General features: G+C 37.6%; 2 protein-coding genes across 2 annotated transcripts in view; one reads left to right on the top strand and one right to left on the bottom strand.

The window, feature by feature from the left end:
• Positions 1-14875, bottom strand: part of LOC134678765 (disco-interacting protein 2) — a 134323-nt gene that overhangs the window by 33551 nt on the left and 85897 nt on the right. The window lies entirely within an intron of this gene.
• LOC134678757 (zinc finger protein 366-like) lies at positions 6029-7665 on the top strand. Its single transcript, XM_063537454.1, has 2 exons — positions 6029-6695; positions 7159-7665. Exons 1-2 carry the CDS (start codon positions 6103-6105, stop codon positions 7337-7339), a joined length of 774 nt encoding a protein of 257 aa, XP_063393524.1. The 5' UTR covers positions 6029-6102; the 3' UTR covers positions 7340-7665.

Here is a 14875-nt window from a genome sequence, read left to right as displayed (position 1 = left end):
GTGTGATTCGTTCAAATTCAATTCATTTCGTGCATACAATGCACCTATAGCTATCTACGTATATACGTATAATAAGCTAGAATTCTTAAGACAAGTTTAATCGTTTCAGAACAATCATTCGGGGCGCGTTCGCTCACACAAACGCATTCCAATTCGAGAATTAAATCGAAACGAGATTTGATATCTCTCGACCAAGATTTTCTTCAAGAACCCGCTCAATAAGATTTTCTACTAATTATGTATATCTTGTGTTCATACATTTTGGCGTTGTCCATGTCTCTTCAGTAAAAGTTTTAAAGCGGCTTATATTACATATTATGATATAAATTAAATCAGAGCGAGTCCCGTATAATATTCTAACAAACGGGCCTTGCTTTTGGTTTATTTAAGATATCTTAAAACATCAAAAAGGAAATCTGAAAAATAATCTACTTTGGCTATGCTATTAACTTAATACTTTCAGTTTCAGCTTTCACTTACAGCACAAACATGTACTGCATAATTAATTTCCATAATTTTTTCACGGAAACGTACGAACGTGTCTTGCTATTTCAGTCAGTCTCAGTACAAAAAGTACTCAGGTTGACTGAAGTAGTATGACAAAACCCGAACGTTTCCGAGAAAATACGATATAAAACAATTCTGCACTACATCTGTTCTAACGGGTTAATATCTAACGTCAGTCGAGTCAAAGCCAGCTTGCCAGCACAGTTTGCCGATTATCGCCTGTATACCGGGTGCCAACAGTACGGTTACCATCAGTTTGTCACTGACATAAACGCCGTCGAGAACGTAATTTACTTTCTATACATCCCGTTTGCACTAATATGCGAGTGCGAGCGAGATGTATAGAAAGTAAATTACGTTCTCGACGGCGTTTATGTCAGTGACAAACTGATGGTAACCGTACAGGACTTGAGGCGATTGTGACACCTTTGAGTCAAACGACTGGTGCCGATTGGTCTCGAACAGCAAATACTCGGCTATTTACCGAGCGAAAAAGGCAAACGGGTGGAAATAGTGCTGAACGGAGCATTCTAAATTCAATTTTTATCCTGTTAATGGGCCAATTTTTATATTGATGTCGATTTCGGTCATTCGAAAATTCCGTTCAAAATATAGAGGGAATTCTATCTGTCCACCAAATTTTAATAACCTCGTTAGGCGCACCATAAAAATCCTACTTTAATATAAACCTTATTTTCATATAGTAAATAGGGATGAATTATACGTTTGTTTGAGAGAGCAGTGAAACAAATGAAGTGCTTCTTTATTTAGTTTATTTATGGAAGGTTAAGGTTCTAACCATGTTATAACTAGATTGATACGGAGTTTGCATAAATTGTATACTTGTATTTAATGTACCTACATATTTGATCTTCCATGGTAAAAAATAATGCCAATATGTAATCTATAATTTAGATAATGTGTAATTATATTAAAATTATTTTTTCTTATTATACGATGCGTATTTCACTTTAATATTTTTAATTTGTAAGATTCATAAAATAGCGTCTATATATGCAATGAAGTATTATTAATAAAATCTTTTTAATAGACGACATTCAACCGCCCGCCTCCTCTAATTGGAATTTCCAAAACTTTTAACGCTATTTTTAGAAATCATGTTTGGGAAAATCTATTGTACTAGGGTGACGGCACCAGTAATGGACACGGCACCAATTATGGACATTTTTTACGTTGATCGAATTTATTAAGCAACTGTCCCAACATTTTTCAACTGGCAACACTAAAGCATAACCAATAGATGTTTGAGCTGTCATTTTGACATATGTCACCAAAATCAGCCGTTTTGTTCTAAGATGGCTGCGAAGTGAAATCTCGTTGCGGGCGGTGGTCATAAAAATCCGTTATTGTTGTTGAAATCGTTAAGGAGGTGAGTACATATTTGTGCATGGTGTTATCTTGTGTTATGTTGTAATGAGATTTGATGTTATTTTTACTGAATAATACTATATTGCAAGTAAATTGAGCTAAGTTGAATATGTCCAATCACAGCAATAAGTTTTTTGTGGGGTTTGTTCATTACTGGATTCGATATTTTATGAAATTCAGTAATGGACAAGTGTCCAAGCTTAAGCTTTTTATTACTTTTTTAGTTTATTGTGTTAAATTATTTAATTTATTGCACTAAACATTTGAGTTGGGTTGATTTTGTGATTGCTCTTTATTTTCCAATAATGGATGATGTCCATAACTGGGTATTTTTAGTTGTCCATAATTGGGCTCTTTGTTTTGTCTTAGATGGATGGATAAATGTGGTCGGACTGCAAAAACTGCCAGGCTAAGGCGAGGCCGACCAAGCCATACGTCATTATTTTGCTATTATAATCCGTTTTTTTCATCCTATTTTTCGACAAGGTAAATTGTAGCTATCACGTGGTACCACAAATTTGGTTGGACTGCAAAAACTCGTAGCCTGGCAGCAAAAACTGCCAATTCTATTTCTTGATGAGGTAAATTGCAGCTCTCACGTGGTACCACAAATTTGATCGACCCAATCGCCAATCGGCCGGCCAATACAGGATTTGGCCGACCATTTTTTTTTACTCTCCTCAAAGGCAGCTATCGTACCATACAAGTTTCATACGATTTTTCGATAGGTCTTTTTCATGTTTTTTTTATAAATTTGGTCGGACTGCAAAAGCTGCCAGGTTAAGGTGAGGCCGACCAAGACACGTCAACAATTCTATTTTTCGATGAGGTAAATTGTAGCTGTCATGTGGTCCAATAAATCTGGTCGGACTGCAAAAACTGCCAGGCTAAGGTGAGGCCGACCACTTTTTTTTTTACTGTCCCCAAAGTCAGGTATTCTACCATACAAGTTTCATTCTATTTTTCGATGAGGTATTTTTTTGGTGTTTTTTTGTCCAACGTTTTTGCCATTTGTACAAAATCTGCCAGGTTAAGCCTAGGCCGACCAAGTGCGTTGGAAGGTACTAAATGTCAGGTACCTCTACAGGGTAGGTATATTCTATTTTTTGATCAGGTTTGTTTCATGCAGCCGGCAACCGGACTAAAACTCTTATAGTATAACTTAGAAATCTAAATGAAAGTTCAAATAGCGTTAATAAAAGTTGATTTGTGACATCATTTGTTTCATTTATGTGTTCAATACAAAAGTGTCCATTAATGGATGTTCATAATTGGGTCCATGTCCATGACTGGGTGTCCATTACTGAATTTTTGATGTCCATCAATGGTGATTTCGTAAATTTCAATTTATATATTTTTTATTAATTATGTATTAAACATACAAAATTTTTGGTTTTGTTTAAATGTTCCTCATGTATTTAAGTGCCGAAAAAAAAATCACCATTTTTGTATCGTCAAAAAACATCCCAATTTTAAACGAAATTCTAATTTAGTGCGCTTAACATGTCCATGATTGGTGCCGTCACTCTAAGTGATTAAAAAAATGCTATCAAAAGGAAAATCAATCGCCTTGACAGTGTTGAAGATGATAGATTTAGATTAAGATTTAGATTAGATTTAGATTCTAAAGTCATAGATTTTATGACCACTTAAATGCAAAATCTATTTATTTTTGCATAAGCCCAACACGCAAATAGAAAGCTGCCTCATGAACAAGTTGTACCGGTTATAAGCTGTACCCTCCAATGATCGGTAAAAACTACGTAGTAAAAACAGTAGAATAACGGAAACCTAAAATGAAAATGACAAAAGGAATGAAAGAAGACCCAACCGGAAGAAAACCTGGCACCCGAAAGAAAAAAAAAACAAAATGCACCAATGACATCACACCACCATGGCGTTAGGTTCTTTATGTGACTCACCGGAGTGGTACCGACTCTCGTTGCGCGTCAGCCGGCGATTGGTCCTGCCCGGCGGGGAGCGGAGCGCGTGTGCTCTCACTGCCCGATAAAGAACCCAAAAACACGTACCATCAAAATTTAGCTGGCCACATCAACCTCGGTTTATGTGATAAGGCGTAGTGCCCATCTATTTTTGAATTTACCACTTCGCGTTACAGATACAAATAATTTGGAAGCGAAATTAAAACTATAGGTACTAACCTCTGTCAAGCCATTACCGTCAGTAGAAAAAAGCGGCAATTTTACAAAATGTACGCGCCAAGGGTTGTCCCTTAGAAAATTGGAATTTCGCGCCATTTTCTACTGACAATGTTGTTTGACCGGCTATTTATTTATTTAGTACCTACTTAAAGTCACCTAACTAATGTTGACAATAAAATAAGCGAGGAATCCGTTTTAACTGACGCGCCAATGTTTATTATTCATAATTTTGGCTTGGGCAGAAGGCAAGTATATAGAAGGTAATTAAAATGTTTTATCATTTTCGATTCCAAATTTCTGAAAATAAACGTCCATCAGTGAATGTAGGTATGTGACATGATCACATGACCTACGAAGATGATGAATCTTAAAAGTAGAACAAGTGTAAAAGAAAAATGAAAATGGTGCGTTGCACCAACACGCTTCCTTGACCGCATTTCTCGGCACTCCAATATTGTTGGTCCTTTTTGTGAAAAACTGACTCGTATAGTAAAGCAAGGTGTTTTTGGATAGTGTACCTACTAAAGAGTTTAAAATAGACGTCCTGCTTGTTACCCTGCAGCATAGAGCATTTAATAACTGGAGTCGCCTTTAAGAGCGCCCCTCTGCCGAAAACCTTGCACAATTGTGCAAACTTTAGTATGGACTGACGTTTATCTGACATGGCTATTTGTACGTTACGTACAAATCATGTAGAAATCTACTATACATTCGACGTCCCCTCCCCGCAAAAATCGGCAGACTGTTTTGTAAATTTGTACAGAATATGACAGCCAAGGCGTCTCTAGTAACTAAATGCTCTAAGCCCCGCAGACACACAGGATCATCGATAGCGATACAACCACGATACAACTGTCGCTTTTTTCATACTGACAAAAATGGCTTCATGACAGACTATAAACAGATTTTCCGGATAGTCTATTTTACCTATGATAACTATGGCAACATTTTTTTTAAGTTTATTATTTATCAGGACCTTTATACAGTTGTACATATCGGCCCTATAAAGCCGCTTCTTATACATATATCTTCAGAAGTTATGCCAATTACATTAATATAAGTGGACATTTAAAATAAAAATGATTAGAATCTATTTGTTAAGCATAATATGGCAACATTGTCAATGACAGAATGTGCACTAGGCCATAAAATAAAAACAAAAAATGCTTTATGCATTACAAAAAAAGTATCTTGCCGCGTTTCGTTTATTAAAAATTGGAGAATACCAAAAAGCACTATTATACTTATTAATTTTCGTCTAACAGATAATTTATTTATTAATTTAAAAAAGAGCACGATTTACAACACATTCTCCACGTCGTTTACAAAACGTCTAATCTGTAAGATATACATTAGTGTTAGATTCGCTTAGTTATATAATTATTGGAATTGAGCATTTAATGCTTCCAAATAAAATGTGGTAGATTTCTGCCCAGAGTCAGGCAGTTACAGTGGTTAATAACTAACCTAGACTAGAAGGTTGATTGAGTGAATTTACAGTACGAAAGCGGGTGGAGTAGCAAGTATAAAATATTCACTCGGTAGATCAGTAAATGAGGGTATATAGGTATATTATTTAGCAAAACTCTCTTTCCATTCCAATCTAATACATAGACGAATTTCGTTGTTAAAATTCCCAGTGTTGATAAATAAATGTTTGTGCACAACGATTTTATAGAAATAAATATAATTATGGTAGGTAATTGTTACGATTACCTATCATAATTATATTTTTTATTTATTTCTGCATTGTAATAAGTTCCACACAAAAAATCGGTACAAGTTTGACACACATTTAAATCGAAACGAATATTATTTGTAAAATATGTATTACCAATCAAAGAAAGCAAAAGAAAGGTTTCGCCTCTTTATTTGCTCTTAATGTACCTAAATAGTTGACCTATGACAATCAGCGGCCGAAAAAAGAACCTTTTTTTATAAGCAATTCTTTTTTTAGCTTGACATTTCATTCTAACTCGTGAACTGAAATGAACTTTTGCCATAGTTTTTTTTTATATTTCAGCTAACATTTCAGTGGAAAAAAATGGATAGTGCTGAAGTCGAGGTGTTCGTAGAGCGTTTGGATAGCGATATCATTGATGAACATTTACGTACATCGACGTCGTTTTTGCACGACATAATGACTCAAGATCAGGTTAACACTGAACAAAAAGAGCTAGAATCGCATAAACCAGAGAAAAAAGCTTTGATAAAGCGTTTGAATAAACGAGTTTCTATACAAAAGCACACATGTAGCTTCTGCGGTAAAATATACAAGACTCGCTCCACGTTACATAATCATGTGCTTCTAGAGCATACCGACACGGTAAAGAGCAAGTGTGATAAATGCGACAAAATATATCCTTCGCGTCTAAGTCTAGAGAAGCATGAGCGATACATGCACTTGAGGCACCGATGTCCCGTGTGCTACAAGACGTTTAAAGACCCTCAGTCGCTGTCGAGACACTGTGAGGAGTGCAAAATGGTGAAGATAGCGTGTGAAATATGTGGGAATATCTACGCTTCGCTGGTGTCTTTGAGGAATCATGTGAAGTACATGCACTCTTCGAGGACGGGCCACTGGTGCACGCTCTGTCGCCGGGAGTTCGTCAGTGAAGCGAATTTAATCAACCACAGGTTAGTATAACGGCGGTTTTTATAACTTAAACACTGTTACGTACATAAATTTACGTTCCCTACTTTAAAATAAAGTCTTCAGAACGCACTAATTATCTACATATAACGTTTTATAGTGCCTTATATTGTAATTTCAAAAGATTATTAAGCCGAAAAGCTATCCATTGCACAGTCAAATATTTGGCACTTTTGGAAGTGATCTAGGGTCCGCCCTCATTAACCCTTTATTAAATCCCATAAATAACGTCAGCTACGTCCATCCCTCAAATACACTATATTTCCACCATCAAAAATTAAGTCCTTATGATAATTATTAGCATTTATGACTTTATGAGCAGTATGAGCACTTTTGACAGTTCAGTATGTTTTAATTTAGCCTTATAAAACTATCTTTTCTCTGTTAAAGATCGTCAACTACTTGTGTTAGGTCCAATATTAATGAAAATGTACAAATTGCTTGCAGAAACACGGTGCATCCTGCCGGCGCAACGGACTGCAGCTGCGGGCGTCAGTTCCCGTCCCTGGCGCGACTGCGAAGCCACGAGCTGTACAAGCACTCACCCGTCAGCCACAAATGCCGATACTGTCACAAGGCATTCGCTACTGAAACTAGGCTGCAGGGCCACCTAGCGCGCTTACATTAAGATGATTATTGTCACAGCCACGAGATGTGCAAGCACTCACCCGTCAGCCACAAGTGTCGATACTGTCACAAGGCATTCGCTACTGAAACTAGGCTGCAGGGCCACCTAGCGCGCTTACATTAAGATGATTATTGTCACAGCCACGAGATGTGCAAGCACTCACCCGTCAGCCACAAGTGCCGATACTGTCACAAGGCATTCGCTACTGAAACTAGGCTGCAGGGCCTCCTAGCGCGCTTGCATTAAGATGATTATTGTCACAGCCACGAGATGTGCAAGCCCTCACCCGTCAGCCACAAGTGCGGACACTGTCACAAGGCGAACCTAAGAAGCGACACCTAGCATATTATTATTGATTACTAATTGATTGGATTATAGATGATATTTACTGAAACACTATCTACTTAGTTACAGTACTATCGAGCATTTAAGTTTGCGTGTAAAATATACATGTAAATTTTACTCTCAATGTGAAAAAGATATATGAATTTAAAATCGCTTACTTTTAATAATGTCATTTATGTTTGGCAAGTTTCTGAGCTACCTATGTCGACAACTTTGGTTCTCCTGCGAATCTCCTCATTTCTGATTCGGTCACGCACGGAAATAAACTTTCCGGTGTTTGCAATGTAATAAAGTACAGGTAGCAATGAAAAAGATCAAAATTCAGGAAAGTCTTTCCGGTCTTTGCAATGTAAAAGTTCATGTCAAGAAATACTATCACAATACTGTTTTATTTACCACCGAATTGGGGTAGCCAGCACATGGGAGTCATCGCGAGAATGCAACACAGTATTTCCGTCATTTCCGCTCGCATATTCATAAATGCAGCAAAGATTTCCCCAGAGAATATACCATATGTTCCTGTAGCAATCACTGCCCAATAATAGTGAATGGATTCAGAAGGCGTTTTGAGGTTGAAATTCTATAATGAATTGCTGTAGACTTTGCAGTAAATGCTGCCAAAATTAAAGATTTTTCACTTGGTTAATGTGACGATCACCATCCTCAAAACTTTAATTTAAAGCGTGTCTTTTTTTAAATGGATTTTATTTCTTAATTATAGCTGTTATCTTATACTTGGTGATTTTGGGGTCGCGATCCGGAATGTCAAATATGTTTTTGATGGCCGAACTGAACAAGTTTTCTTATGGGAGTGATATGAAAATCGGAAAAAAATCCCCTTGGCTGCCTAGGCCCATACGTTTTGTTTACATCGGGCTCTCGAGACCTCGGTGTATTTTTTTTTTTTTAATATTATGACCATATATTATCGCATTTTTGACATTCAGGACCATTCGGGATCACGACCCCTAAAATCACTCAGTACCTATATTGGATCCCGCATTTTCTGACTAATTCGCACACCAAGGGCATTGTTCATACTTCAACCATTTTAATGTATGTATTCCTGAATTGGAATGCAGCCAGAAAAAGGCCGAAGCGAAATCGTGCAATCCAAAACTCAGGTGAATTGCCAAAGGCAGTGTGATCCGATTTTACAGAACTGGGTACAATTAGGAATCCCGATGCAGGTGATACTGACGAGGTAATACTGTGCTAATTAACGAATTCGTTAGTCAATAGTGAGTGCGGAGTCGTAATAGTTTATTCGAAAGATTTATTTTTAACTTCTTGACCGTATTATACATGCAATCCCTGGAAATCTAGGCGCTTTCCGCCATTCGTTCACAGGCAATTTTAGGACTTGTTTTTCTTTAAAACATCAAGTTAGATCATTTATTTGATTTGTCCCCTAGTTTAATTGTAATGTTCTTAAATTAAAAATGATTTATTAATTAATAATCAATCAATATAACATGTAAATATTTTTAAACAACACTGACACAAAACCTAAATCTAAAAACTAAAACTAAATACGTAAGCTACCCACCTACCTAGCTCCTATTGAAATAGTACCTAACACATTTTTATGTCTGCTAATGCATAAAAAAATTCTTGAGTCACCTTTCCACTACAGTGTACAGTGTACCTATTTAATAAATAACGCTTTGTTATTGTTTGTAAAATTTGTATCAATAAACATAGACGGTAATAGACGGTCTTTTTAATTTACTTGTTTACATTGTAGAATAAAAATAAACTTTTGCGTATTCTTTAACGATGTTCTTGGAATATAATAGTACCTACTGTATTAAAAATAAAAGTGATTCAGTATATTGTTTAGTCATAATCACAATTCCATAATTTATAAAGCTGAGCAAGGTGAATTATATTAATTAATGGTTTATTGTATAATATTTCTTCTTCTTTCCATCCTGTTACCCTGTTGCTGGGGTGTAGGGCTCGAATCTTTTTCGAATTGTATAATATTTAACCAGCGTATTATACTCGTAAGTATTTAAGACTATAATTTCAATATAGTTAGTTATACCAACCCAGTAACCCGGGATTAACAGGGTAACCTGGAGTTACCATGGTTACCAGTACAGGATGGTGTAAGTGGGCCTTAGAAAACTCCAACTCTATCATAAATCATATATGTGACGTTATCAATGGAAAGGGACCTTATTGTCGATGGCGCTTACGCCATTACTAACGATGCTCCGATATAAATTATACATCCGGTGTGCAAAGGCCTTTAGTCATTCATACGAGTTTTTAATTTTAGCTGATTTTATTTGAAAGGGACTTCCGCTTGTTTTATTAGTTACAAGCACTACCATACTTAATTTCCGATGTTTTCAAAATAACAAAATAAACTGTGCGCTTATATGCCATTATTTTTTGTTATCTATTTATTTGTTTGCATTTTATATAAAATACTTGACAACCTACCTACCACTTTCCCTTAAAGCAGGGCACTGACGAGCCTTCCAAATGGATGCCGTTACAATGGATTCATCCAAATGGACGGCATCCTAATTCCTAATATTAAACATTGTACGTTTTTGACATTCACGGACCGATTTTGGATTGCAGCCACGATATTTGGACGTTGGACGGCTCGTCAATGGCCACCTTAATACAAACTCATATGATAACTTTGTCCAAATGAACTTCAATTAATACGCTATTGCGTCACATAGCCTCCGGGAATTCGAAATTCATATTCAATTTCAACTCACTCCTCCATGCAGATAATAATGACCCATATACGCATTTCCATAAATTACAAGTTTCACTGTATCTCATCAGCTTTCAAACAGCACCACATAGTTTTGCAAGCTCTTATTAGAATCAAGTATCCATTACATATGTTTCGTTATTACAAGCTTGGAAGGTTGAAATTCCAATAACACGGCAATTTGTAATGTATGAATGTACGTGAAATGTTGCAGTGATTATCGCTAGCGATTAATTAAAAGGGAGGACTATAAATGTCCACGCCACGCCGTCCACGGCAATCACAAGAGTAAATGATAATTATTTGTAAGTCAGCTGTAAAAAGTATCTTTTATTAAGGTAATGTCCTAATCAAATAAACCTGTGATTGTAATAATAAATTATTGAGTATTGAGGACGAGGGTATTAGACGGTCGGTGAAGGAGCGCTTTTTCAGTCGGCTCACAAACTTTTTCAGTCGGCTCACAAAAGTCCTTAACAGTCTTTTGTCAGGAGGCAACAAAGTGCGCGGCTTCAACGCCTGGGTAATGCCCCTACTCACATACTCCTTTGGTATACTAAGGTGGACTCAGACCGAGCTGGACGCCCTGGATCGGAGGGTCCGATCACTGCTCACCACACATCGCATGCTACAGCCACGCTCGTCAGTTATGAGATTGTACATCCCACGGAAGTGTGGAGGCCGAGGCTTCCTAAACGCCAAGGATCTTCACAACCGCGAGGTGTACAGTCTCAGGAACTATTTCCTTAACAACGAGTATGGGATGCATCGTGATGTGGTGGCTGTAGATAGGAACCTCACGCCGCTCTCCTTGGCAAACGAGAACTGGCGCAAACCTGTGGTACTAAGTACTGCGGATCGCAAGGCGGCATGGGAGAGTAAGGTGCTACACGGGCGGTTCTACAAGGCCCTCATGGGACCCGATGTGGACCTGCTCGCGTCGGTGAACTGGTTACGATTCGGGGACCTCTTCGGAGAAACCGAGGGTTTTGCCTGTGCAATTGCAGACGAAGTGATGATGACGAACAACTATCGGAAATATATCCTGAAGGACGGTACGGTCGATATTTGTCGGGCATGCCGCCGTCCCGGAGAGTCACTCAGGCATATCATTTCCGGTTGTTCTCATCTTGCTAACGGCGAGTACTTGCACAGACATAATCTCGTAGCCAGAATTATTCACCAGCAACTTGCTCTTCTATATGGCCTTGTGGACCGCGAAGTACCGTACTACAAGTACTCACCTGCGCCTGTTCTCGAGAATGGTCGTGCCACGCTCTATTGGGATCGATCTGTCATCACTGACAGGACTATTGTAGCCAATAAGCCTGATATTGTGATAATCTGATAATAGATCGTTCGCAACGTCGGGCCGTGCTCATTGACATCACCATCCCCCATGATGAGAATCTCGTGAAGGTCGAGAAGGACAAGTCCAGTAAGTACCTAGACTTGGCTCACGAGATAACCGCCATGTGGGATGTTGATTCGACGATCATTGTCCCGATAGTCGTTTCAGTGAACGGTTTAAAAGCGAAGAGTCTCGACCAACATCTTGAGAGACTCTCGCTAGGTGGTTGGATCCAGGGACAGATGCAGAAGGCGGTGATCTTGGACACGGCGCGGATAGTCCGCCGGTTCCTCTCTCTGCAGCCCTGACCACCGGTAGCTTGGGCCTTGCCCCGCTGCTGGCGGCACCCTAGGTTAGGTTTTTTATAATGTGTTTATATGTATTTTTTATTGTTTTGTAAGTGTTTTTATATTTTACTTTTATATTCATATTATAAAAACCTAGCCTAAAAAGAATGATGAATAAAGGTATAGTACATTACTACAGAGGCCGGGACAAAAGGGGTTGCCGGCCGAAGACATATAGACGGCCGAGCGAAGCGAGGCCGGATAGGTCTGAGCGCGGGCAACCCCATTTCCCGCCGAGGTATGTATAGTGCTTTTCTCAAACATGCAATGAAATAAATAAAATAAAAAATCCACAAAACCCAAGTTTTATTTACAGAAAAAACTAAAAGTAAACTACACCCAAAACATAACCAACAACGTACCTATATCATTATCACGCGTATGTTTTACACGAGTCGTGTATTTTTACTACCCGTATATTTTCATGTATCTTTGATTTTTTCGCCTTGTATCCGTCTGACTGTCGTTTTCGTCACATAAGTTTACATAGTCTTTCATGTTGATATCATGTTTCACATACATCGTTGCTTTATGCGTGGAGTAAATAAGTATAATTTCCACAGTGTTGACGAATTTGTAGTTACATTCATTTAAAATATGCCACAAAACTGTTTCTAATATACTGTACGCCATTTTTCTTAGTTTCACAAATAATAAAATTGCCATAAGCAACCATATACATACTTCGTCTTTGACTTGGCGGCAGAGGCAGCAAGTTATTTAGTCAATTCTGCTTACGCTGCCAATTCCAACACCTACGATTACAATTAATATTAATTTCATTATTTCGTCGGAACTCATATTAAAGTCAAAAAATCAACAACGCACCATAAATCCAATAAATAGAATGAATATTTTTCAACTTTACCTCCATAACAATTTAAAAAATATAACTACGCGTGTTTGAGTAGACCTTTTTACCGCTAACGTTTAGATGAAATATTTTAAATGTTTTTATTTGTGTAGTTAAATTTATAATTTAAAATTATAAAATTATAGAATGTATTATTTATTAAGTTCATGTTGATTTTATACAAATAAAACTGCAAATTATAGCAAACATTGGTTTTTGTTTTTTTTTTATAGGCGTAGTGGCAGAGTGTCATTACGAACCATAAAGCAAATACTGCCTCTAGTTTTTTTTAATGGATGAATGCCACGATGCTGTGTCACAAATATCTGTGAAATGAAAATTAAAAAAGAGGACTTTGCCGGCCTAGGCCTGCAAGATGTGTATGAAATTCCATTAACGACCTTTTGTCCTAGCCGCACCTGAAACGTCATACTTCGCAGCCTATTATAAGGAACATAACATCAATATTCCATTACATGTTTGAGAAAATTATATTTATTTTATACCTTTAAACGAGCAATTCTTGTATACAGTATGTAACTGAACGAAAAGCATTACTCAAACCCGTTAATGTTAAAGTCATACTGAGCAAATTTTACTATGGGACCATCCCCGAAATCGCATAAAAAAGTTGCCTCTCCCATAGGAAATTGCAACATCAGACCAGCAAAATGTATGAAACATCCAATTTTTTTTCCCTAGTTCGGGGTTGGTCCCATAGGTCCCAGAGTAATTGCTTTTCTTTCAGTTACATACTGTATATATTTAATTATTTACGAGTATATACCTATATTTCGGGGATCTCGGAAACGGCTCTAACGCAAAAGGTCGTTTTGTATTTATTTTTCAGTTCTCGGACAAATAATAGGTAAACAGAAACCGGCGATGTTGACATCTATATTGTACAAGAAATTAGAAATTATCAGTAGTCTGTTCAAAACATTTTATTTAGTGTCCGACCGAAGGTTCGGTTTCGGTTTCGGTTTCGGCCAGTTTCGGCCAAAAAATCATGTTTCGGCTGTAGTTTCGGTTTCGGCCAAAAAACGGCCGAACCTTTCGGCCGGGCCGAAACTTACGAAATGGTACTTCGGAATAAGACCAAAAGTTGGAGAATAAGTACGAGTAGGACAACAATATTAATACCTATGACATATTATACTGATTCATGTATAGGTACAGAAATTAATTGCTTTATTATAAAACACAATTCCACTAATGAGGGCGCCACTGGACGCTCGACGCAGTCTTAAGAGACTGTCAATACCTATAACGCGCACACTGTCTAATTGTTTCGGAGTGAATGAGTGATTTTACCTCAATTTACTATTGGTTTGTGTTCCACATGTCCTCTACTTCAGCTTAGCCTTTGGCCTCGCTGCGCCATGCTCGGCCTGCGGTCTCGCTTTTTAATACATACAATGGACATTGGTTGGAGTCTGTGCTCAACTACTAGTCCTGAAGCCTGAAGCACGGCTTTGACTTCGCATGAAAGTTCACCTCACTGGGGCACTTCGGACTTTTAGGCCCAGGTGAAGATTGGTACCCGGCCTTGCGATATTGTCAACAAAAAATTTCGCGATTGCGTTTTTGGTTGGTTTTTTGGTTGACCCTGTATCTACATGTTAATAACTTGACTGGTGAATGAATAGAGTTAGACCAAGAAAATTCTGCAATGATTTTGATAGCATACGCAGTGCAACTAGTGCAAATGTTATTTATACGTCATAATTTCATAGAAGTTTTGACGTTTAAAATAACACTTTCACAGCGTGTGTTATCAAAATCGTTGCAGAATTATCTTGGTTTAACTCTAGTAATTTTCTTAAAAAACTGCTTAAGTAACATCAATTTCAAGGATATTGGGTGTTGACAGCCCCATAATATGTGTATAAAAGGG

Source organism: Cydia fagiglandana, chromosome Z, assembly GCF_963556715.1.
Source record: "Cydia fagiglandana chromosome Z, ilCydFagi1.1, whole genome shotgun sequence".
In the NCBI taxonomy this organism is placed as follows: Eukaryota; Metazoa; Arthropoda; class Insecta; order Lepidoptera; family Tortricidae; genus Cydia; species Cydia fagiglandana.
Note: the sequence above shows the minus strand (reverse complement) of the source record. Positions and strands in the feature narration are given on the sequence as shown.